The following is a 27,683-nucleotide window of genomic DNA, read 5'->3' on the forward strand; positions in this document are numbered from 1 at the left end:
ATATACATATATATACATATATAAATGTACACTTCAAAACCTACTTTAATACTGAAGGATATTGTAGAATCCCAGTTCTACCACTTATGGGTGACCTTGGACACATTATTTAATCTCTTCTGCTTCATTTTCCTCATGTTTAGAATGAGAATAATAATAATAATATAAATCTGCCTTATGGATAATTGGGAGTATTAAAATTGATAATATATACAAAACACTTAAAATATAACTTGTTAATGTTTTTATTTTATTACATGGTCTTCAAAATAATTTTATTGAATTGACATACACATTACTAATCTGATGTCATACTTTTAAGCATTTATATTGCCTCTAATTTTCCATGATTATAGAAAGTCTTGTGGTTAGCAAATTAATATTCATGGTCTTTTCCATATTTAAGTAGAACTGAGTGTATGATTACTGGATAAAATGCATGACTAAGTTATGGGCTTTTGATTCAGACTGTTAAGCTGTGCCCAGAAGAGAAAGCTTTTAGAGATGGAGGCTTTTTCTAGGCCAAAAGAAATGAGCCAGTGGAGAGGAAGCCATGAAAAATGTGTGAGTGTGTGTATGTATATGTTTGTACATCTACATGGGGGTGAGGGGGAGGATGGATATAGAAAACAGAATTTACATGGATACTTCTTGATTTAGAGGTTAACCTTAGAAATGAGAAAAGCCATGTTATCATTTGAGCAGGTGAGAAAAGAAAATGAGTGGAGTTCTTAGAGATGTTATGAAGCAGGAGGGAAGCTGCTGACACAAAAGCTGGGTGTCTTAGTTCTTCAAGTAAATGAAGGGACAAGGTTTTGCTCTGAGAATGACTGGAGGGCACACACATGAGCTAGGAGTTTAAAGGGGGAGGAAAAGTTTGGGACTATGGCAATAATTAGAGATAAGGCAGAACACTCTAATGTCACTCATGGCCACTAATTTTTAAGCTCTGAATTCTCAGTAGCCTCTTGGTCCCTGCTGGTCATGACTGTCTCAAGAGGTGACAGGATGAAGGCGAATGTGCCCAGCCAGTACCCATGTTAGGGATTCCAACTGTGCAAGATGCTTTTTTCGGTCTATGGCATATTCTCTTTGGTTGTGTTGTGGGCTGGTGTGATCAGTGTGAAATTATCACTCACCATGTTCAGGTACTTTCTTTTCATTTTCTCTGGAAAATGGTTTTTGCTCCCAGTCTCTTCAACAAAACTGCTCTTAGTAAGTGATCTCCAGCTGGCTAATCCTACTGGTCAAACATGCGGTCTTCTGCTTGACCCATCTCTCCTCTTCAAGATACTGGTTGACTTGGCTTCCAAGGCATCTAAGTCACCTTGTCTGTCTTCTACTTTGCTTGTCTCTTAAGTACCTCTCCTGGTACCTTCTCATCTCCCCATCCTCTAAATGTTGGTGTGTTTCAGGGCTCACAGTCTCTGAGATGACTTCTCTTTTCTGTCCACACTCACTCCCTTGATCACTTCATTCAGAATATTGGCTATCAATATCCTCTATCTACTGATGACTCCCACACTTTAACTCCAGCCAGGATATCCTCCCTAAACTCTTGGCCTAGAAATCCAGTTGCCTTCCTGATATGCCCTCTTAGATATCTAATGGGCAGCTCAATCTCATTTCCAAAACTGAACCCATGATGCCCTAAACTTCTGTCTTCTTCATCTCAGTTAAACTCGCAACACACATCTAGTTGCTCAGGCTAAAAACCTTGGAGTCATCTTTTGACTCCTCTATTACTTTCACACCACACAGGTAATGTCTGGGAATCATGTCAATTCTACTTTCAAAATATACCTAGAATCCATCCACCACATCACAATGACTGCAGTGGCACTAGTCTAGGAGGAACCATTTGCATTTTAATCTATGTGAACAGTGACCCTAGAGTAGTGCATCGTACAGTCTGCAAGGACTGACTCTGATACATGCTGACTCTGCTATCACCTTGTTCAAGCCATCATTACCTCAAATCCAGATTATTGGAATAGCTTCTTAAATGGGGTTTCTCTTTCTGCCCTTGCCTGCTTACTATCTATTCTCAACATAGCAGTTGAATCAAATTTAAGTAAGTCAGATCACTGTTCTACGTAGAACCCTCAAGTGGATTCTCATTTCACCCAGATTAAAGGCAGAGTCCTCACAACGATCCATGAGGCTCTATGAGGCTCTACTTCATCTGCCCACTTTCTCCCATTTCCTCTTTAACTTTGCTCACCCTCGTCCAATCACAATGGTACCTTTGTGGTTTTTTGAAGATTCCAGATAAATTACTGGCCCAGGGACTTTATACCTACTAGGAAAGTATGGCCTGCTTCCTCACTTTCTGTAAGTCTTTACACTCAGATGTCAAATTCTTGGGAGATCTTCTCAGCTCACTCTATTTAAAATTGCATCCCCTGCTCCCTTACAATTCCTGTCTCCATTTCTAGCTCTATGTTTCTTCCTAGTAGTTACCACTATCTAACATACTTTGTATTATACTTGCTTATCTTGATTATTGTCTGTTCCCCCTACTAGAATGTAAGCCCCATGAGTACAGTAACTTTTGCCTATTTTTCTCACTGCTGTACCCCTAGGATCTGAAATACTTCCTGGCACATAAAGGCATATAATTATGTATATGTTTCTTCCCCATTACCCCAGGTTTAAAAATAAATGTTTAGTCAGGGTGTAAAGAACTTGAAACGGAGTAGGGAAAGGTTTTGGGAGGAGATTTGGGAAAAGTAAACTTAGAAGGTTAAAAATAAGTGACAAGTTATGCTGCACAACATAACTTTTAGGATGGAATCTAAAGACTTGCTATGTTCCCTGGCTCTTTGCTTTGTGGTTACCTGTTAAGATCAGATCTAAAAATTCATGGCATATGACAGCCAGAAAAGCTCTTAGAGAACACCTTTACTTTCTCTGAGGAAGTTGTGCTGGCAGGGCTTTCAATTATCCACTGCAAAAAGACATGGTCCATTTGGCTCACTTATGTTAATAGGTGACATTCACAATCCTGGAATGAGGAAACTGGTGACTAACATGGGGGCAAACCCTTCACCTAAAAAGACCAAGACGGCATTGGGCTCCCCATTCCAAATGTTTTTAAACAAAGAATATGTCCATAGTTCTATCAATCAAACACAGATTCTAAGGAATAAGTGTACTTTTTCACTTTTATTAGCTATTATCACCTCCCTAAGACACTCTTCCTTGTGAAATGAAAATATTTCTTTGTGAAATGAAAAAAAATTATTGGTTCAGTTCATGTAAAAAGGGATTGCATAGAGAAGTACATTCTTTCCAAAGAAGTCAAGTGTTGGACTTTTAGTCATTGTAATCTCTTTGGCAGATAAGCAAATTGTGAGCCAAATAAAGAGCTAATGAAATTAGCACCATTTATTTTACTTAAAAATTTCCTTTCCCCTAAGCAAGAATTAAGTTAATGCTAAAAACATTTAATGTGTATAATGGTTCCAAAGCTTACATTCCTTATTTGGAGTGTATCAGATATGGACCTGAGGTGGGTTACTGTTTCTGTCCCTTCTAGCTGGTCACTTTTACTTCTAGAAACAGAGCATCACGACATTTGGAGGGGGGGAAAAAAAAGAAATTAACATGTTTCCCTGAATTTGCCTTTATGTATATTTTATTTAGGGCAAAACTGGGAATCTTCTCTGGGCACATGCATAAATTGACAATGAAGAAGAGATGGCCCATAAATTTTACTAAATGTATGAAAAACCCAGCATGGAGCTAAAAGCTGGTCAGAGATAAAACAGATTAGAGTATTTACTTATTGAACAGTAAGAATGGACATTACTTATTTTTATTATACAGACTCTAGCTCATATTACATTATAAATTTTATCTTCAGTTTTTATTCATTTTATTTTAAAACTAAACGGACTAAGTAGATATATTTTGGTTTTCACTTTTCAGAGAAACTGAAGCATACACAGAAAAGGATGATGTGTACTAATAGTATAAAATAACTTGTAAGGTCTGAGTTAACTGTGTAAGAGGTTGATTTTTTTGTTTGTTTCTGGTTAATTTGGAAGAAAATACTTTCTAGAATATAGACTTTAACTAAATTTCTGAACACAGAGATTTTTGTACATAAAGACAGCTGATCTTCTTTCTCTATGCAGTTTTCTTTCACTTGGCTTTAAGTTTATTAATTTTTTGTATATAGTCATATATTCAAGAATAAACAGAATGGGGGAAAACAAGAAAAAGGCTCTATTGACAATATTTCAAAAATAAAATTTAAAAATGCTTGAAGGAATGAGATAAAAATCAGACCAGTTTACATAACATGGGAATCAAAGAGTGCTGTCTTTGTTTCTTTTGGCAGAATATAATTTTTCTCAGCTTTGATTTTAATATTAAAAAGAAATACAAGTGTGTGTACTTGGTAGCTTTAAGGTCTTCACAACTCATATCCTATAGTCCTATAAGCTAAGATTGGAATAAATTTTTTTTTTTTTTTACAAAGCAAGGAAAAGGATGTGATATTTCCTAACTGACTACAAGTAAAAATTTTACAATATCTTCACTTACCACAAGATCATCTTGATTTCCATGGAGTTCAGACAGTTTGGAACTGGATTTCTGACGTTTAGGTTTGTCCCTTTCTCCAATACAACTGGAAGTATTTTCATGTAACTTTTCCACTTCCTGAGCATTCAGAATACAATCTTCAAGGCTGCTGAACCCAGAAGGAATATTTTCTTTGTCGACAAGGCCCCTTGAAATTAAAAAAAAAAAAGCTTAATTTTATTTTAAAAGGTAAAAGGGACCTTTTAATGACAGTGTCACTGCATCACATGGGAAATCAGGAGAGTGTCCAGAAATTCCATTTTGCCTCTTTGATCAAAATCTGAGCACAGTGCTACTCCTGAGACCAACTGGTGCCAAATAAATCACATTAAAAGAGAAATTATTCCTAGAGGCAAATTGGCGGGGACTGTGTTTCTACCAATGAACAACTTTTGTATTTGTACCAAAAGTAATTTGTATTCAAACAGGGAGAATAGTGCAAACTTACAAAAAATTTTCCCATTATTAATAAATTACACCCTCCCCACACACATTTTATAACACAAAGTGTGAAGAAAAATCTGAAAAGGAAATATGATGTCTTTTTCTCTAGAATGGGGCATGCTGATTTTCGCAAATGAAGACATTTCAGCATCGTAGAGAAGCATTAATAACAAAATCCGACTGCATTTGATAATTTTGGTAAAAATAATATAAGTTAATAAAAACTACAGAACACAAAATATTTTAACTAAAATATGGATTTGTTACTTCTTATTACAAAGTTTCATGACTTAGTTTTATTTTTTTGACTTAGTTTTAGCTTCATGACTTAGTTTTAGAAGTAGATACGAATGTCGTAACTAATGAATTTAATTCACTTAATATTATTGATTACTCAGTAGTAATGATTACTCAGTTTTGAGTATCTTAAACATTTCCTCAAGGAGTTTTCACCAAATTAAATTACTTAGCAAACTGCTTGTCTTTTACTACATCATGGAACAAATTAAGCCATGAGTGTAGTGCATGGCTTGCCAAAGTGCAAATGAATGAGATCTCTCCCTTATGGTATGACTAACTCAAGGTAACTCCCTAAATACTACAGCTCTATTTTGAAATACATGACCTCTAAAGAGCAAAACTGATGACTATATTTTAACATCAGCTCAACCATATCCCCAAAAGAAAGATAATGTTAAATATTCTGTAATCTAAATTCATATCCTGTTTTAGATGGGCTTATAATAGAGACAAAATTATGAATTAAATATTACCGTAATATTTTCAAAGTTATACTATCTTTGGTGATTTTTAGCACTCTATATTTAATTTAGTCTTATTTTACACAACTTTTAACGTAAAAATATATAGACTTGGTAAAATTATATAAAAGATTGATGCAACAGTTATTAGAAATATCCTAGGGACTAACATGCTGGCACATATCCTCATGTAAACACTCTTAAATCTCTCCCCTCTATGCACTGAGACAGGTGCCTTTTATGGATGGCTGGATGGGTTTGATATCAACTTCAAAATAATTTGTTTTACTATATAAATTCTGTCTAATCACTCTTCTGATTTCCTCTAACTCTTGGGGTATATCTCCTATTATAATTTTTCTAGTGGGGGGGTGGTTTATGTTTGAAAGCTCGTATGACAGAATTCTGTTTACCCCCAAATTTTATGTTGCAGCCCTAACCATCAACATGACTGTTTTTGGAGACAGGGCCTTTACAGGGGTAATTAAGGCTCAATGAGGCCATAAGGGTGGGGCTCTACTCCAATAGACCTGGTGTTCTTACAAGAAGAGGAGGAGACATACAGAAGAAAGGCCATCGGAGGACACAGAAAGGAGGCACTGTCTGAAAGTTGAAGAGAGAAGTCTCATCAGAAACCAACCGCGTCTGCACCTTGATCGTGGACTTCTGGCCTCTGGAACTGTGAGGAAATAAATCCCTATTGTTTAAGCCCCCCAGACTGTAGTACTTTGTTAAAGTAGCCCCAGTAGGCTAATACAAAAGCTAAAAACTAGTTTTAGAAATTAAAACACAAAATTTATTTTATAATCTTTCTGAATAGTGAATAAATGACTAGAATAAGTCCTGTCAAAATAAATATATGAAAATCTGTTCAGTGTGCTCATGTGGAAATCCTGTTCTCTCGCTTAAAAAAAAAAAAAAAAAAAAAAGGTCTCTCCTTTTGTGTGAGTCAACATCTTTCAGCCATGGTACAAATGTGACTGTGAGAGCACTGGTATACAATTCCTGCCTGCAACATTCTGACAGCTTCCAATCATACTGGACATCACTGAGATTTGACTTGAACTGAGATCTCTGTGGCTTCTCACTTCATCTAGGGTTTCTTCCTCACCCCTACATACATATTTACTGTTCTAGTAATACTTGATTACTTATTGTTCCTCTAATAGTACAGCATTTTTTTTTTACTTTTAAGTAAGAATTTAATATAATATTTATAACAAAGAAATCGGTATACATTTCCAGTTTATTGTGTTTTGGATAGTTGAAACCACTTTCACTTAAATTACCCTTTGCCTTTTAAAAAGTATTTATTATAAAATTTTCACACACATAGAAAAGAAGAGAGACTCTCACGAACTTCCATATTCCCATCACCAAGAGTCAACATTTCCATGCACCGGGCAGATGGCAAGTTTTTTAATAAATGAATTAAACTAAAACCTTTCACATAATGAATATATTCCTTAAACTTTGACATTTTTACAGTAGCAAATAATAACATAAACCTGATAATGTCTCCTTATAAGTTTAGACAAACAAGAAATGTTTATAATCTTAGTCTATCTTCTGTATTTGTTTAAAATTTTTTAAAATATTTATTTACTTTTGAGAGATGGAGTGAGACAGAATGTCAGTGGGGAGGGTCAGAGAGAGAAGGAGACACAGAATCTGAAGCAGGCTCCAGGCTCTGAGCTGTCAGCACAGAGCCCAACTCAGGGCTCAAACCCATGGACAGTGAGATCATGACCTGAGCCGAAGTCAGACACTTAACTGACTGAGCCACCCAGGCGCCCCCTATATTTGTTTAAAAAATCTGCCCTGATGACTTTAGTACAGACTTTATTGACTCTTTAATCTAATCGTGAAATATGGTCATCATTGGCTTCAAGAAAAAAAATTAAAAAAATTTTTTAATGTTTTTATTTTATTATTGAGAGACAGAGCATGAGCATGGGAGGGGCAGAGAGAGGGGAAGACACAGAATCCGAGGCAGGCTCCAGGCTCCAAGCTGTCAGGGCAGAGCCCAATGTGGGGATCGAACTCATAAACTGTGAGATCATGATCTGAGCTGAAGTTGGACACTTAACCAACTGAGCCACCCAGACATCCCAAGAATATATTTTTTTAGTTGGTTGCAGCTCTAAGTTGTTAGGAGGTCAAACAATAGACAAAAATACAATGAGTTTGTATATTTAAGAACCCCCCCTTTTTTTTGAGGGAGGAGAGGGGCAGCGGGGATCTCACAACTGTGAAATCATGATCTGAGCCAAAACCAAGAGTTGGATGCTTAACCAACTTAACCATCCAGGTATCTCTTTAAAAATTCTTTTTAGCCATTCCATGAAGCTATTAGTTTTGAATAGAATAAAGTCTAGCTTAATCTTTTTTTAAGCAAAGCCTGATGAAAATCTTTGATAAATGAATCAATTATGAGTAAGTATATACTAAGAAAAATATACTTAATATAGTCTATGATAACAATTCTGAACCACTGATTCTGCACAATCAGTGATATGTCACTATATCTCCTGGGGACATCATGGAGAGGACTTTCATGGGGACAAAAGCAGTAGGTCTGGGGCCCTGAGAGCAGTAGGTCTGGGGTCTCACTCCACCACAGACCTGGTGAGTTCACAGAGGCAGTGCAGTGTGGGCTGGAGGTTGAAGAGGAAGGGGACTATCCAAGAATGCTAATTACTCAGCATGTCAGATGAGGAAGAGGCCATATGAACGGGAGGGTGAGGCCAACAGGGAACACAGGAAGGGGACTTGTGCATGCCCAGACCACATACCAGGGAGAAAGAGTAATGCAAGACTGTAAGTTACCTTGGCTACACACAGTTTGCAGCCCGAGATTCACTCACTCAGTGCACAACTGAGTCTGACCACAATGAGTGAGCAGCATGAGCAGTGAAGCAAATACCAGAGAAGAAACATTAAGAGGAAGGCTAGAGTTTCATGGGTTAGATTAGTCAGCTTCTACCATTCTCCATCTCGTTTGTTCTGATATTGATAGTAAAATGTGATCAAGATAACTTATATTAGAAACATTCCCAACTTGGGAAACTAAATTCTGCAGGAAAGGTCACTTACTGTATGTTTCTTATGTTTCTATCTGTCCCCTATTCACTGTGACCTTACCCCACTGTGCTGCCTCCAGCTGCAGCTGTGCCCACCATCAACACTACCGCTGTCTGTCTCTGTTCTCTCTCCAGTGCTTCCCACCACTTCTATCCACACTCAGCTTGCCGTCCCTTGGTCCAAACAAAGAGGGTGGAAAGCACGACGTCGTGACACACTAAGACTATTTTTAAAATGCAATGTGTTGCTACATACTATTTGGCAAAAAATAAGGCAGAGGATATGAACAGTATTAAATAATTTGTACTTGCTGTGTAACACAATTTAGGCAGTACACAAACTAGTTATACTCCTAAACATTTTCTATAAAGCTTAGTAGCTAATTTTAAAAATAAATCTCTCCTGTATTGTATCTTTCTATTCTCTAAAGGTAGTATTATAGCACCCTCTCCAACCGACCAGCTCCAAGACAATTTTTTAAAAAATGCTGCTTTTATCACTTAAAAAGTCAGTAGGTAATACAATTGATACTGTTTTATTTCTAAAATGACACTTGTTAGTATAACTTTTAAACATCGTGACAATAGGCAGCATGGTATTTATTTACACTACTTCTCTTTTGTGTCTTTCTTTAATCAAAAAGAAATTTCATTTTTTTCCTAAGATTTTGATATAGATTATGAATCCAGGGAAAAACAATGAGGAGGCTCAGGGTCTGATTTAATCTTTGACATTTAATAAGGAATTCAAAACAATAACTTTATAGAGACTAAATGCTACGGTAGATAAAAATAAAACTTTTGGGAAAAATATATGAATATAACTTTATTTTCTGTGACAATTCAAATGATGTTATTAAAAAATGTGGATGATAATTGTTTATTTGTATCTTCTCAAATCCTTTAATGAAGGAAAACGTTCCTTATAATACTATTCTTGAAATTCATGCTGTGGGAAAGGTTGAAGTTAGTTATTATAATAAAAAAAGAACTTAAGCATTTCCTCTTCTGATTAGAATTAGGCTCAACATTTCTTATCCTAAAAATGTAATCAATTGTCAGAGTATTACAGTGCTATTCTAATATCTCATCAAACCAATACAGCAGGGAGATCTGTTGGTTTCATAAGCTGTTCTAACAGTCAAATGAATGTTGTCTAATAAGAAAAAAACCACCTCTGGACTGACACAGGGCCATTTTCTCCTCCAGGGGTTGGGCATCCCTCCCAATAAGATATTCATGAGGAAGCCATGAAATGGATTAAATCAGAGGTGGCTTCCTACAATATACATCTAGACAATGTAAAACATCCAAACAAAACTGAAACATTCATTTAGTTGCCTACAAATTTCCAAATGTTAGTTAAGTTTAGAGTAGTCAAGGGGCACTTGGGTTGCTCAGTCAGTCAAGCGTTTCACTCCTGATTTCGGTGGTCATGATCTCACAGTTTCGTGAATTCAAGCCCCACAATGGGCCCTGTGCTGACAAGTGCAGAACCTGCTTGAGACTCTCTCTCTTTCTCTCTCTGCCCCTCCCTTGCTTGCCCTTTCCCTTTCTCAAACAGAAAAAAATAAGTTAACAAACTTAAAAAAAGAGAATAGTCAAAAGAGAAAACTTTTGAAGTTTTAACCTGAATACTGAAATGGGAATGGCTATAATGCAGTGACTAATTCAGGTGTATATTTTTAAAAGGAGAAGAGAAAATGCATATAAGGGGGCACCTGGGTGGCTCAGTCGGTTAAGCATCTGACTTTGGCTCAGGTCATGATCTCACAGTTTGTGGGTTCAAGCCCCGCATTGGGCTCTGTGCTGACAGCTAGTTCAGAGCCTTGAGCCTGCTTCGGATTCTGTGTCTTCCTCTCTCTCTGACCCTCCTCTGCTCACACTGTGTGTCTCTCTCTCTCAGAAATAAATAAAACATTTGAAAAAAAATTAAAAAAAAGAAAATGCAAATAAGAGGCACCAATGCCAACTCACAGGTCTCTGCTGCGTCGAACTTCATCCTGCTCTTTGGACTGGCGGCGGCGCTGTCTGGCAGATGTGGCAGAAGATGCTGCCGATGTTCCAGATTCTGAGTCCTCTGAACTTTGACCTCCAGAGCCATTAACATCAAAAAGATGCTGTTCTACTGCTGACCGGATAGTTCTTTCTAAGAGTCTAATAAAGAAAAAATTGAGAGTAAATCAGGTAATCAAATTTATCGATGACTGCCTTTAAAAATTTAATATCTATAATTTTGGAAAATCTGTATTTCCAGTGGTAGATCTACTACAGTTTCATGAGCAAAGACAGTATGGGAGACATCTCAAAATATCTGTAACATGTGTAAGATAAAACCAAACCTAACAAATTCTACCAATTTGGTAACTGTGTTTCTCATCTCAGTATGTCCAGGATTACTGAAATGCTCACAGCAAGTCTAGCAACAATTATCAGAGGCAATCAGGAAATAAGGGTCATTTAATATAAGGCAGAATGAGGAAATATTTTTTTCCCTCATATAATAATAATAGACCTATTCTTATAAGGGTGAGTTCCTCCAGATGTCATACCAGTTCTCTAGAGGAAGACAGTATGATTTGCAAAGCAAACTGGCACAAATAATTTTATGGTTGCTATTATCTATTCAGAATCCCTTTAAGATAAAATTATGCAGGGAATAATGCTATTAAAAAGGAACAGCTCACCAGAACAATTACTACTTAGAACAGCAAAATCTTTCTGAACTTTTATTCATTTGAACTGTGATGTATATAGTTGAAGCTGTATTCGTGCAAATATCCCAACACTCATTACTGAAGATGGTAGGATAGATTTGCTTTGTTCAACATGAAGAAATATTTCAGTACAGGGGCTAAAAGGAGTGCATGATGAGATAGGTAAGGTATCCTTTTTAAAGCTACATAATCTTTTAATGTATCTAACCTTTTATCACCACGCTATTTAATTCTAAATAAGCTGCCATGGAAAATTCTAAACATATTCTCCTCAAACCGTGTTTTCCTGCACTTGAAAAAAGAATCATATCCAAACTCATCAAACTGTACATACATAAAGTATGTATAGTTTTTTTGTGTATCAATAAAGCTATTAAATTTAAAAGAACCATGTATATATTTTTAAGTGTTCAGATTAAGAAAACATCCACTTAAATAAAATGGGTTTTAAGAAATTTAAGAACTTTAGATTTTCCAAATGTAGTTTTCTAACAGATGCATAGCAATTTCATTAAAACTATTTGAAGACATTGAACAAGTATAGTGTAACTTGGGCACTAGAACTTACATATTTAGAACTCTATATCCCAATGATTCAAGATTACTTAACAGTGGTACATGGGGATGGGAGTGAATTAATATATACATACAAATCTATCCCACAACTTTCCCAAACTATACAAGACATAAAAGAAGTAAAGGCTGTCAGGAAACACACAAGCAAGGACACATCAGTCTTGGTATAATTCAGCTTTAAAATTCACAAAGCTAAGAGAGGTCAGTCCTTTCACTGCTTCTTTACCTAGTAAAGAAGAAAAAACATCCCAATTTATCCCATTAGATCCAAATTCATATCAGTTAGTGCTTCTTTAAATTCTTCTACCTCCTCATCATATCTTCCCTCCTTTTCTTCCTGATCCCTGTTGATGGAAGATGCTCTAAAAAGGCCCATTTATGTCTCAGCAAGGAAGGGAGTAAGATGTGATGGAAAGTCTTTGAGCAAGAAACTAGTCACAAATATTTATTTAGTGCCTAATATATATCAGGCACTTTTCTATGTGTTAGGGATACAGCCATGAATATGACAGACAAGGCCCCCGTGTTTTTAGAGCTTACACTGCTGCTATGAAGCAAGACAGGTAATAAACAAATCATGAAATTTCATATGGGGATAAATTCTCTCCAAAATGGAGGACAGGACTGGAGAGTGACTGTGGATAGTCAGGGATGGCTTCTCCAATGAGAGGACATTGGAACAGAAAAGCAAATTATAGTAAAATTAATGGCCAGGCTGAGAAACAGCTAGTACAAGGGTTCTGTGGCAAATATGCACTTGGCTAATTCCAGAAATAGAAGGTCACGAGGTTGAAGCATAATGGGCAATCTAGTCAGAGAGGAAGGCAAGGGCAGGTAAATGGAGTTTAGAGTTTAGTACATGTGCAATTGGTAGCCTGAGGAGGAAAAAGGTAGATGGCGGACATAATCAACAGAGCACTATTGCTGCTCTGTGGAGTGTTGCCATCACTAATTTGCTTTTGATTCTGTGTCCCTTTTGGGCTATAAAGTCCCTGAAGGCAGAGCCCAAGGCTTATTTGACATTATACACTTAACACTATGCTTGGCATGGTACAGGTACCTAATAAATGTTGGCTGATTAAACATAATGAGGGAAGAAGTAAAGACACGGTTACTACTTTAACCTTTAATGGCATCCTTCATTGCAAGATATTTCCCCAAATACATATTTTGCAAATATTAATAGACTCTGACATTATTTTGACTGAAGCAAAAATCTTGCGTGTTCAAATGGTTGAGTTGTCTCTAGTCACACACCCACACAGAAGCTCAAACAGGAATATGTCTTATTTAGTCCTCTTCTCTGGTTTAAAAAATCACCATTGGTTGCTTACTGTATTAATCTTCCAATACTAAACACCCTTAGAGTAGCTTTTTTTTTCTGTTTGCTAAATGAGAAAGGAGAGAAGAACCCATATCCAAAAAACTTACTCTCCAGTTGTCGAAACATTGCTGACTTGGGATACATGCGTACTGTGGAAAAGAAGCACAAAGAAACAGTCAGATTAGAGCGTAGAGACTGTGAACCCAATGTCTAAAGGGGATTCCAGGCTGAAAATACCAGCCAGACTCTGAGTGATCTCTGCAGAATGTTTAACCGTCCACTGACAGATGCTGATTTTAACTTATTTCTAGAATTAGAGAATGGCTCTGGGTGTTTACCCATGAAAGGTGCTCTCCCCTCCCTCCCATTTTAAAAATGTCTATGACACAGAGTTTTAAAGTAACTTTTACAAACCATCTCTACTTTCTCACCCTACCACCACGTTCTAGTTGAGGGTCTTTTCATTTTCCAAAATTGCCACCCTCCAGAATTTCTCCCCTCTTGTCTGCACCCTGTGTTCATATAACCAGTGAGGGTTGAAGCTGGCAACTATTTTAGCAGCACTGATACCAAGACTTTTTTGTAGTCAGTCTTCTCATGCTTAGCCAGCTTCTAAATCAAGATTCAAAAGTTCATTTAAAAGAAATCCCTCATGCTTGTCAAACTATAGTTTTACATGATAGATATGACAGTGCCCTTGTCTCCTCATTCTCTGAAGAGGACACCTGAGGAAAATGGCAGCCATTAATGACCAATTCTGATGGCTGCCTTTCAGTCTCCCTAAACATCCTCATATATGTTACACAATTTTCAACATACATTTTTTAAAAACCATCTGTTGGGGTTTTCATCTATGTACACGTGTATCTCATCTCTTTCCATTCTGAATCTAAGTACCCCAAGGGACTTTATGACATTTCTCTTTTTCTGTCATTACACTCCCTATCACTACCATCAGATATATCTTAGCACTTATTATCCCAGAGGTGATCAACACTCACTCTTTAGCCCCGAAAATGTCCTTGATAAAAGCCATAGCTATTTTCATGGCCACAAACCACAGCCAAATCCCAGAAGAGAAACAAAAAATAATGCTATTGTTCACAAGGGAAACTGATGAGAAAAATCTTAACAAATGAATAAATGAACAAATGAATAAATGCACTCTAACATTGAGTACTCAGTATATTTCAGACACTGTGCTAAGTATTTCGTAAATAGATTTTTCTCATTTGCTGTTTACAATGACCGCATAAGGTAGGTACTATTGTTTTCTCAATTTTCAGATAAAGAGGTTAGAGGTTAATCAACTTGCCCACAGTGAGAGCCAAGAAGTAGATGAGCTGGAATTTGAACCAAGAAAGATTTAACTCAGAGTCTAAGCTTTTAATCACTACACCAGACATTCAATCTATCACTCACTAGAAGAAAAACTCACTAGAATCATCTTTGTAGATGGAGGCTTAGCCTTAGGTATTTTCCTTTGCTTTTAATCACAACCATTTTTCATCTGCTTCACAATGCCTGTTATTCACAGTGGTTCCCAGGTTACATAACCAATAATATATCCTTTGCTGTTCTCTGTCCTTAACTGGAACAGGCAGTTCCTGCTTTTGATGCTTTGTGGCTCACCCTCTATAAAGTCAACACTGTATAATTAACTCCTGTATTTCACTTCTCAATGCAGTTATACAACCTTAGTTTTGGAGCATGGACCAATGTGAATGATGATTCCAGGAGAACAGAGAAAAGGGGGAAAATGTAGATCTGTTAGACGCTAAAAATATTCCAAAGACATAGAAGTATACTTAGCCAATAGTCCTCTAGGCCGTCTCAGAATGAGGAGATGTACATCCTTTCCTCCCTTCTACATCCTTTGGCCTAAACTTCTTTTTGCTTATTGAAGCACATGCTGATATTTTTATGTTCCTTTTGGGGGACTGGGGTCCAGGACACAAAAAGAAAGTTGAGGAAGAAAGAGACAAGAAAATGACATCAAGTAGAATGAAGTTCTGAGATTACTAACTCTCTGAGGAGGTGCTTCTCAAACCCTAAGGCATAGCTGAATCACCTAGGAGCTTATTCACACACAGACTCCCACTCAGTAGTTCTAGATCTCAGGAAGGGGAAGCTGAGGGACACCTGGGTGGCTCAGTTGGTTAAGCATCCAACTTCGGCTCAGGTCATCATCTCACAGTTAGTGGCTCAAGCCCCACATCAGGCTCTGTGCTGACAGCTCAGAGCCTAGAATCTGCTTTGGATTCTGTGTCTCCCTCTCTCACTGCCTCTCCCCAGCTCATGCTCTGTCTCTCTCTCAAAAATAAATAAATAATACATACATACAGACATACATACATAAGGGGAAGCTGAGTTTCTGCCTTTCTATCAAATTCTACGTGATTCTGAGGCTGCTAATTTGTGTAAGACATCGATTAGCAAAGCTGTAATTCTCTGCAACTAAAATTCTTCAAGACTTCAATTACTTGGATATCACAATAACTATTTTTAAACATTCTAATTTAAGTAACAAGGGTATGAGTTGGAAAACTTATACTAGCATAAGTGAATAAAGGGCAACATGTCAAAGTTTCCCCTCATAGCTTAAAGAAAAATAACCTATGCCATCTAAATCAGTCTTTTTAAAATATTTATTTATTTTTCAGTATTTATTTTTTTTATTGAGAGAGACAGAGACAGAGCACCAGTGGGGGAGGGCAGAGAGACAGGGAGACATAGAATCTGAAGCAGGCTCCAGGCTCTAAGCTGTCAGCACAGAGCCTGACGCAGGGCTCAAACCCATGAACCATGAGATCATGACCTCGGCTGCTTAACTGACTGAACTACTCAGGCACCCTCAGTCTTTTTTTTTTTTTTTTTTAATGTTTATTTATTGATTTTTGAGAGAGAGTGTGTGCACATGTAGGGGAAGGGCAGAGAGAGGGAGACAGAGAATCTCAAGTAGGCTCTATGCTGTCAGCAGAGAGCCTGTTGTGGGGCTCGAACCCATGAACCATGAGCTCGTGACCTTAGCTGAAATCAAGAGCCAAATGCTCAACTAACTGAGGCCACCCAGGCACCCCAATCTAAATCAGTCTTAAAGAGACATTTTCAGAATGCAAAATAAATGAATAAATCAATAATAAAAAGTATAAAATCATATTCAATTTGATAATATATTAATCTTAGGTCAAATTTATAATAATTTAGTTTAATAGTCCTTTGGAATTTTTGGTATATTTAGCGTGACCATGTTTTCATGTTTTTAAAACAATTTCTCTAATGCAAGTATTCTAAGAAGAGAATATTTTCCATTGGGAATCAGAAAAGACAAGTTCTGGTCTCAGCTCTGCAGTTAATTAGCTGAAATCATAGATTGCCAGTTAGCCTAGCTGCTTTGGATTGGTTTCTTCCTACATAAAATGAAAGACTTGGTTACTGATCTCTGTGGTTTTCTTATAGCTCTAAAAGTTTGTTGCCCTAAAGTTTAAATCACTATAAAAGGTTATAACTGCATAATGTTTTATGATAGTTTCAGTCATAGCTATGGTTTATTAAATATCAATATGGCTTTGGTCAAGTATCCAAACACCTCTTTAGTTCTGTGAGATAATCCACCAATAACAAGATTTCTAAGAATATTTAGTCACAGAAATAGGGGTTATTTTCATAGCTATAATGGACTCATGAAGGTAATTCTAAGACACTGACAAGAGAGTAATAAGCAAACAAGGTAAAGTGAAAGATAGATTTCCCTCATCTACATGTAGCTTGGTTTTTATCCTCTGCGGAAAGCTAACAATAATGAATTTTTTCAGAGCCCTTGACTGATTTGCTAACAAAATTTCTTACTATGCAATATAAACACTTAAATATGGAAGAGATGATATCATAATGTTGATAAAGCAAGTATTCAAAACTGAAAGAGGGGCACATGGGTGGTTCAGTCAGTTAAGCATATGACTATTGATTTTGGCTCAGGTCATGATCTCGTGTTGGTGAGATGAAGCCCCTGCTATGGGCTCTGTCCTGACAGCCACTACTTGGGATTCTCTCTGCCCGTCCCCCCTCTCCCAAAATAAACAAACATTTAAAGAAGAAAAAAACCTGAAAGAAATAAGCTTATATGCAGACTCCAGCACTATGGACAATTTCATTACCCGAGCCTGCTGTAAGCAACAATGCAACTGCATCTGCTATTGGTATAGTCATTTAAAATAGATTCTAAGCCTACTCTGCAATGTATTCTATGTAGAATTCTATGTATTCTATGACATATTTAAATATATTTAGCCCATGTCTTTATTAACAAAACCCAAATTATATTTCTGGAAACTGAATATACTCAACAAAGTAGTCTATAAATTTGCATGTGATAAGATGCACAGAATGCTTGTTGACAAGTGATTTTCTAATTAGAGCTCTTGATCTGAAATAAAGAAATCTGCATATAAAAAGAAGTTTCAAATCTACTAAAATATGACATCTTGAAAAAGCATGTGTTCTCTTTTTCTGTATGTTCTCTGACTTCAATATGGTTTCTTTTCTGTCATGTAAGTAAATCTAAAGCAGGCTTCAGGCTCTGAGCTGTCAGCACACAGCTGATGTGAGGTTGAAACCTATGAGCCATGAGATCATGACCTGAGCTGAAGCTGGATGCTTAACTGACTGAGCCACTCAGGTGCCCCTAATGAATAAGGACATAAAAGACAATTATGTGATATTTAATTCAGCCAAAGCATGAAGATCATGTAACTAATCAAAATAGCATGAAGCTTCTAATTTGTTTATTTAAGAGAATATACTATTTTTAGTATTATCTTAAAATACCAAAAAAGTTGATATGCAGTGTAAACATTTTGAGACTAATGTTATGTCTTGCAATTGTAGAACAGATTTCTAATTAAAGCTTTAACCACTGTCTTCAGTGGACATAATATAAAACATCAGTGTCATAATATAAAACAAATATACTTGATCTTCAGTATTTATCCACTCTGACTTAACTTTTAGCTATTATTATGATATGCAAAAATTTAATGGAGAATTTATAGGTGCTCAAACATTGACAAAAATTGTATCACCCTTTTGTGGTGGTGTTACAGATAGATTGGACTTAAATAGCCTCACTTTTTTCTTTATTTTAAATCATATACTATGCATATAATACTAGAACATAAATTGAAAACATATTACATGGATATGAATGAGGAGGAAAATATTTATCCTCATATTATCAAATATTACACTTCCTATTCCCTTAAATATTAGGATTGATTTGAAGAAAAAAATTATTCTTCATTACTATATTTTCATCATCTATTAAGTATTTTCTAACAAACTAAATAGAGTCCATTAAAATACTGACATACTTTTTTGTTCAGGCCCTAATTGTGGGAGTTTTTAGTTTTACACATTTAGCATGTTTTTGTTCAAAAAGAAATTCAGAGTTTTCGGTTTTAGACTAGGGTCTTTATAAAGCAAATTATGAATGAAATGGATAGTTTACTATCCATTACTCTTTTACAGATGATGAAACTGAGGTTCAGAGAAGTTTAATATCTGGTTCAAGTTTACACAGCTCTATCTCCTGTAATCTAGCTTCAGAGTGTGTCCTTAATAAGGACATGATCCTTATTCTCAAATGATGCTGCTATTCACATATATCTTTGGCTATATATCTAGTTATTTTCTTAGAATTAGAACAGATTGCTTGATTTTTGGATCCTAATGGAAATCTTCTTCTTCTCAAAAAAAATTTTTTTTGAGAGAGAGAAAGAGCGTGCGTACATGAGTGAGAGAGCCTGGAAGGGGGGGAGGGGCCGGGGAGGGGGGGAGAGAGAGAGAGAGAGACAGACAGACAGACAGACAGACAGACAGACTTAAGCAGGCTTTACCCTCAGTGCAGAGCCCTGACTCAGGGCTTGATCTCATGACCCTGAGATCATGACTTGAGCTGAAATCAAGAGTTGGACATTTAACCCAAAAAGTCACCCAGGCACCCTTTCTTTTCAAAATTTATTTTTATTTCTAGATTGTCATGTTTATTAGCACAAAATTGCATCAAGTAATCTTCAATCTTTAAAAAACTATGTCCCTGGACTACAAATTTCAGTTTGGATTATTAGGATTGTTCCATTTTTTTTCTCAGAGGTTTTTCTCTTTTAAAACTTGCATTTTTATTCCCAAACAACCAGTTCCTAGATTCAAACATAAGTTCTGCTCTTCTTTTCTATTTCTTTTATTATTATTAAAACCTTTTAAATCTCTAAGGAGTTGCTCTTCCTCCTGTATATAGTTTCTTATTCTGATTGTGTGCCTCATTTATTTTCAGTCTTAAGAAGATGAAGTCATCTTTTAAAAAAGAACTTAGAACCCACAACTTTTGATACGTTACTTTCTTCCTTTTTCTTATCAACAGTCTACACTAGTTTTTATTTCTTATTTGAAGTTTTTCCTCCTTTTAGGAGAGTTTTCATTAGTTGATTGGAGATTTTTTGGTATCAATTATACTGTGGTTAGAAAACATGACTTAAAATTTCTACTCTTTGAGAACTTTGAGATATAGCTGAATAATTCTTTAGAAAGTAGCAGGAATGTTTGAGTCTTACTTGTATGGTGCAAAGTTTAGTATGTAATGCTCATTTATTTTTTTTAAGTTTATTTATTTATTGTGAGAGAGAGAGAGAGAACAATTGGGGAGGGACATAGAGAAGGGAGGGAGAGGATACCAAGGAGGTTCCATGCTCGATGCTGAGCCTGATGTGGGGCTCAATCCCACGACTGTGAGATCACGACCTGAGCTAAAATCAACAGTCAGATGCCCAACCAACTGAGCCACCCAGGCACCCCTGTAATGCTCATTTATCTTAAATCTCATTAATTATATCAAATACAATGCTACTGTGTGCTATGTATTTGATAAATTTGTTTTAGACATATAGTTGAATGTAAAAGTTCTATACTTCAATTTTATTTGCCTGTTTATCCTTGGTAATTTAAGGGTTTAAATTTCTTTCATTTGATGCTGTGCTATTTTACACATGCTAATATATAACCTTTATGTGCTTAGTGTGAATTTTACCTAATGAAGTAAGTCTAGTTTTGTCCTGTTTCACAAATTTGGCATTGAATGCTAGTTGTCTTGGGATTGATATTGCCCTTTCTGCTTTCCTTTTGTTCACATTTATCAGATATACATTCTAGATTTTTATTATTAATTTTTCTATGGCTCTTTGGTGCAAAATATAGCTCAAATAGTTTTTGTCTGCTTCTTTGTTTTTGTTTAAGTAGACTTCATGCCCAGCATGAAACCTAGTATGGGCCTTGAACTCATGACCCTGAGATCAAGACCTGAGGTGATCAAGATTCAGATGCCTAACCAACTGAGCCACCCAGGCACTTCTAGAATTTTAGTTTTTATCAAAAAATTTGATCATTTTCATTTATTATCATAGTTGATGTATTTGTTCCAGTTTTGTGTTTTTACTTTATGTTTTCTAATCTGGGAACTTCCTTTTCCTTTGATTTCTGCCTTTGCTCTTATCTTCTGAGGGGATTTGGATTATAGAAATCTTATAGAAATTTCTAATAGTGGTTGCCTCTCATACCCACATATCTCTATTATTTATCTCTGATTATTAAAACTAAAACACCCCCTCCCAAATAAAAACTCAAAACTCTGACTCCTGCTTCAAATTCAAAAAAAGAAAAAGAAAAAAGAAAACTCTCCTGATTGTATTCTCCTACCTTCTATGTAAGACAAGAAATTCAGAATGTTGTTACTTTCTTTGCTTCTCTATCAATGATTATAATCAAGTTTCTACTACTTATTTTTAAAAATTTACCTCTCAGTTAGATGGGGATAACCACTGATTTCTACTTTTATTTTTATTAGTATGGTTTTTTTTTCTTAGAATCATAATTTTTAGGTTGGCTTTCCAATCTCTGACCTTCATGTCTATTATTTCTTTCAATTTTTTCTTATCGTTTTCCTTTCCATTTGGAAGAGCTTCTCAAGTTTCTTTCTCATCCATACTGGATGTTTTACTTTTAAATTTTATTATTATTTTTTTTTAGTTAGGGGGAGAGAGAGAGAGAGAAGAGAGAGTGAGTGAGTGAGTGTGTGCTGGGGAGAGGGGCAGAGAGAAAGAATCTTAAGTAGGTTCCATGCTCTGCTCAGAGCCCAACATGGGGCTCATTCTTATGACCCTGGGATCATGACCTGAGCCAGAATCAAACGTCAGACACTCAACTGACTGAGCAACCCAGACACCCTTGTACTTGATTTATATTTAATAATTTCTGCTCTTTATTGTTTCCTACATAGTTTTTGAAATCTCTGTTAATACATTTCTAGGCTCCCTTTCCCCTCATTTCAGTTATTCTTCTATGTCCCTCACCCTGTAATTGTAAGCCTATTTTCCCCTTACAGGTTCCTACTTACATTTCATAGAGGGTTGGTTATATCCTTGAGCATTTTATTGAGAAGATTAGTAATATTACTTTTCAAGTTTTCCTCTGAATCATATAAAAAGCAATTCTCTGTAATCTATTTTTACTCTGAGTCCTCAGAGCAAGTCATCCTTTCTCTTAGTTTGTAATTTTTCTTTATAGGTCCCAAATAGTTCTTCATGATTTGTGGTTCTGAGGGAGAATCAATCAATCAGGGCAGGGTAATTACCAACAACCCGGGTGGGTAGATCATTCTTTATTTCATTGTCCCTTGGCTGTGGGTAGATGCCAGCTCATGAATTTAGATTTTAAGAGCCAACATATGAGTCTGCCCTAGAACAATCTATAATGCTTACATAGGTACACTTGCTATTTGGTCCAATTTTCTAAGATAGAGAATCAGGAATAAATTTGTACTTTGTGCAGTGTACTCTTGCAAGCATGTATTATGTCTAATAATCTTCCTGCCTTTAATGCTTTAAATGACTTCTCAAATGCTTTAAGTGACTAAGTATCTCGGGAGGATTCCCTCTCCTTTCCATTGTTTTGTATACCAAAAATCTGTCTTTGAAGAGATACTGACATAAAAAAGCTAATGGGGGCAGAGAAGTGAAAAGGAATATGCAACTCACCTCTGAATAGTTCAGAAAATAACTTTCTGTTCAGTAGGGGGAATGTCACTTGTTTTTCTGGTCAGTAGTAGACAAAGGAAGGAATCCAACTTAGAATTTTTTTTTTTCCTTCCTCTTCTCTGTGTGACCATTTGTATTGTTTAGATAGTGGAGCGTGAAGTCTGTCAGATAATAATATGTTTCTCAGTCCACCCCACTGATGTGACCTTTGATATATGCTTTTCTTTATCATTGTTACAAAGCTATCTCTAGTTTTTGTCTTTGATATTATCATTAGATTTTAAATGGGAATCTGGAAATAGTTATATTAGGCAGAGCTAGTGTTTTGTTTGTTTAAACTAAAAGTTTACATTTTATTAAAATCAGAAGTTCTTTTTAAAATTTATTTATTTTGGGGTGCCTGGGTGGCTCAGTCAGTAAAGTGTCCAACTTTGGCTCAGGTCATGTTCACAAGGTTCGTGGGTTTGAGCCCCACGTCGGGCTCTGTGCTAACAGCTAGCTCAGAGCCTGGAGCCTGCTTCAGATTCTGTATCTCCCTCTCTCTCTGACTTTCCCTTGCTCACGCTGTCTCTCTCTCTCTCTCTCTCTCTCAGAAATAAATAAAACATTTAAAAAATTTAAAAAATAAAATTTATTTATTTTCATGTATATTTTTGAGAGAGAGAGAGAGAGAGAGAGAGAGAGAGAGAGAGAGAGGGAGGAAGGCACGCACATGAGTAGGTGAGAGGAAGAGAGGGAGACACATAATCCTAAGAAGGCTCCAGGCTCTGAGCTATCTTCACAGAGCCCTACACGGGGCTCAAACCCATGAACCATGAGATCATGACCTGAGCCGAAGTCTAACGCTTAACCAATTGAGTCACCCAGACACCCCTGAAGTTCTTTATTTTTTTAAAATGTTATTTAATGTTTATTTATTTTTGAGGGAGAGGCAGAGGGAAGAGAGAGACAGAGTATGAGCAGGGGAGGTGCAGAGAGAGAGGGAGACACAGAATCCTGAAGTAGACTACAAGCTCTGAGCTATCAGCACAGAGTCTGACATGGGGCTTGAACTCAGACTCTGAGATCATGACCTGAGCCAAAGTGGGATGCCTAACCGACTGAGCCACCCAGGCACTCCCTGAAGTTCTTTTTAAAAAAAATTTTTTAAGTTTATTTTAAGAGAGAGAGGGAGGGGCAGAGAGAAAGGGAGAGAGAGAATCTTCTCTCTGTGCTAACAGCACACAGCACAATGCAGGCCTCAAACTCACAAACTGTGACATCATGACCTGAGCTGAAATCAAGAGTTGGATGCTCAAATGAATGAGCCATCCAGGCACCCCTAAATATGAAGTTTTATAAACAGAAGTCTAAGGAAGGCAGAAAAGACTGAAGAATAAAAGCAGCAAGAGGTCTAGACAGAATGGCTCTAAAGGTGTCATTTCCTGTGAGTAAACTTTTCCTTTGCCTTACTGTGATGAGAAAAGATGTAAGAGAAGCATAAAAAATATAAAAATTTATATAATTTATCAGTATAGCCTAAATAATATGGTTAATATTTTAATTAACACTGATAATATTAAACCCAGAATCTATACTTGTCTCATACTAAGTAAAAAATATGACTAGCTCAGAAATCAAGAACTCAATATTGAATACCTAAAGAACTGTATGACACACACTAGTTAAGTTTATAACCATTCTCCAGTACAAAATAATTATACTAGTGGTCTGGTTTAGTGGTTTTCAGCTAGGGGTTATATCTCTTATGTGACACATTTTTCCCTCAAATTTTTTGTTTTAGTAACACACACATAAAATCTATGATCTTAGCCATTTCTTAGTGTACAATTTAGTGGCACTGAATATATTCACATTGTTGTGAATTCATTCCATTCATCTCCAGAAATTTTACACCTTGTGAAACTGAAACTTCCCACCTATTAAACAGTAACTCCTGATTCTCCCCTTCCTCTCAGCCCCAGGAAATCATAATTTTTTGTGTTTCTATGAGTCTGACTACATTAGGTACTTCACATAAGTGGAATCATACAGATGTCTTTTTGTGACTAGCTCATTTCACTTAGTAAATATGTCCTCAAGGTTTACCTGTGTTGTGCATGTATCATAAGTTCCTTCCTTTTTTAAAGCTGAATAAGACTCCACAGTGTCTATACACAGAGTTTTGTTTATCCACTTATCCACTGAAGGACACTTGGGTTCTACTGCCTTTTAGCTATTACAAACAATGCTACCATGAACATGGGTGTACAAATATTTCTTTGGAACCCTGTGACTATGCTTTCAATTTCTCTTCATCTATGACAACACTTGTTATTTTCTTTTCTTCATAGCATCCATGCTAATAGGTGTGAGGTGAATATCTCATTAGAGTTTTGGTTTGCATTACCCTGATTGTTAGTGATGTTCAGCATCTTTTCACGTGCTTATTTGTTAACTGTATAACTTTTTTTGAAGAAATGTCTATTCAAGTTCTATACTCATTTTAAAAATCATTTTGTTCTTGTTGATTTTTTGGAGTTCTCCATATATTCTGGATATTAATCCCTTATCAGATAAATGATTTGCAAATTTCCCTCATTCTCTTTTTTATTTCCGTTGGGAGTGTCTTGTTTTGTTGTTGTTTGATGCACAAGGTTTAAAAAATTTCATGAAGTCCAATTTGTCTACCCTTTCTTTTCTTTCCTGTGCTTTTGGTGTCATATCTAAGAAATTGCTGCCAAATTCAGGACTGGGTAGCTTTTGCCAGATGTTTTCTTCTAAGAATTCTTATAGACTTAGCTCTTATATTTAGGCCCTTGTTTCATTTTGAGTTAATTCTTGTATATGAGATATTAGATGAAGGGCCAATCCATGCTTTTGCATACAGATATCCAGTTTTCCCACCATGGATTATTGAAAAGACCATCTCATGACACTTACTGAAAAGACGGATACCCAACACCACCCGAGGCTCAGAATCTTGACCAGTGAGACCCCAGCATCTTTAAAGAGCTCTGTATACTTTGTATCATAATTATGGTATTGTCAAAAAACAGGAAATAACAAGTGTTAAAAACATGGAGAAATTGGACTTGTGCATTAGTGGAAATGCACTTATAAATGGTGAAGAGGCCAAATTGTGTGCTATGTACATTTTGCCACAATTTAAAAAAATAGTTAAAATGATACATTTAATGTTATTTATATTTACCCTACCCCCCCCAAAAGAACACTACATGCAGAAATAATATGCTTCCTCAGTTTAGAAACACTATTCGAGATAAAAAGGACAAGGGAAACAAATATTTTTAATATACAGTTAAGTGTGTCTAACGACACCCAAATATCTAGTTAACTTTATTATCTGGGAAAAATCAAGTTGATATTCAAATAAATAGCCTGCTTGTTCGTTGTGCTTGTTAGTCAACAACAAATATAACACCTGTTACATTGTACTTCTCTAAACTAGTCTACCTAGAAATGAGAAATTTCCCCTCAAAATGGTAATTTAGAAAACATACAATATGCTTAAGAAGAAAAATAAACTATTAAAATGTAATGACCAAAAAATCATAAACGTACAAATTCTAGCACAAGTTGTTTGGAAAGGTAATCCTCAAAGAGCTATATAAAAACATTTCTACATTTCAGGACAGGAGTGGCATGATATAGTCTTCAGATCCCTTCTAATATCAGGTAATGCTTTTTTTTTTTTTAATTTACTTATTATTTTGAGATAGAGAGAAAGAGTGAGAGCTCAAGAGAGCACAGGTGGGAGAGGGACAGAGAGGAAAGATAATCCCAAACAGGTTCCCCACCATTGGTACAGAGCCTGATGCAGGGCCCAAACCTGCAAACTGTGAGATCATGATTGGAGCTCAGATTGAGAGTCGGATGCTCAACTGACTGCACCACCCAGGTGCCCCTATCAGGTTATGTTTTAATCTGAATTTATTGAAAGTTAAACTTTTCTTCACTGTAAATTCTACAGTTAAAAGATTTTCATATACTAATGATCCCTAGTTTCAAGAAATAAAAATACAAAATTCTCAAGCATAAGTTTGTATTCCAAACAGCTAATTTAGAAATAAATCTATTTGGTGTTCCTAACTCAGGAAAATTAGAAAACATATAAATACTGAAACTGACCCTAAGCAATTCCAAATCTGCTAACATAATAATTTAACTTCAATTTGCACCTTGAGTATTAAGACTTGAGCTGAGATTGATAAAGACTGTCAATTTCAGAGTTTCAATGAAGCACAAAATGAGAAAGAAAAAGCAGAGGATGATTAGTGCAGTTGCTAAAAGGGAGATGTCAGGTGAGCAAGGAGCCACCATTAAGAGGTTAGGTGGGTTGTTTAGAGCCTAGTGAAAGACTGGTTACAGATTATGTAGCCCCTGATGCACATTTAGGATTCTGATGAAGTACAGCCAGAGATGGGCTTTGTATATTGGCTATATGTATCATCTCTGTATACAAACTATATATAATCCAGGAATTTGTAAAGAAGGCATTCACGAGTAGAAGTCAGATGGGATGGGGTAGGATGCGATGGGATCAGGACAAGAGCTGAACCTGGCCGTAAGGAAAGTGGAGATAGTTTAGGCAAGGTGGGAGTGGATAGAAATGAGGAGGAATAGAGAGTAGAGATGAAAAGCCTTAATCCCAGTGGAGATAAACACATAAATCTAAATCTAAGTTTGCAGACATGGAAGCCCAGACGAATAAAACTAGAGCTAGCACGCTTGCTTCGAGAAGGGACTGGAGCACCGTCACTCTCCTCCCCACAACCGCCGAGGCAGAGCTCCCGCCTGAGGCATTGGATCACGCCACGCCCATCCCTGCCTGAGAGGTGCTCTCCTCCCTTTTTTTTTTTTTCTTCCCTTTTTTTTTTTTCCTTTTTTTTCTTTCTTTTTTTTTTTCTTTTTTACTCTTTCTTTTTTTCGTCTTTTTCTCTTTTCTCTCTTTTTTCCCCAGAACACTGACCTGATTAACTCTGGTCGCCAGCTTGCTTAAACGTTCACGAGTCCATTGTGTAAATGTAAATTCTACACCTACTGACATTTTCAGCTATTTCTCTCAGGAGTAATTAGACTATATAGTTTCTCTGGATAAT

General features: G+C 36.3%; 1 protein-coding gene across 2 annotated transcripts in view; it reads right to left on the reverse strand.

Annotated features, from left to right (window-relative positions):
* The window catches only part of LOC120221181 (protein FAM13A), a 283,092-nt gene that overhangs the window by 63,158 nt on the left and 192,251 nt on the right, over nt 1-27,683 (reverse strand). For both annotated transcript variants that reach the window (XM_039218435.1, XM_039218436.1), the window contains 3 exons: nt 13,606-13,647; nt 10,859-11,038; nt 4,555-4,741 (listed from right to left, as the gene is read on the reverse strand). In XM_039218435.1, the coding sequence (XP_039074366.1) occupies nt 4,555-4,741; nt 10,859-11,038; nt 13,606-13,647 (409 nt within the window). The remainder of the gene's footprint in view (nt 1-4,554; nt 4,742-10,858; nt 11,039-13,605; nt 13,648-27,683) is intronic.

The sequence above is a fragment of the Hyaena hyaena genome, unplaced genomic scaffold (genome assembly GCF_003009895.1).
Source record: "Hyaena hyaena isolate Hyena2069 unplaced genomic scaffold, ASM300989v1 scaffold_764, whole genome shotgun sequence".
NCBI classification, from domain to species: Eukaryota; Metazoa; Chordata; class Mammalia; order Carnivora; family Hyaenidae; genus Hyaena; species Hyaena hyaena.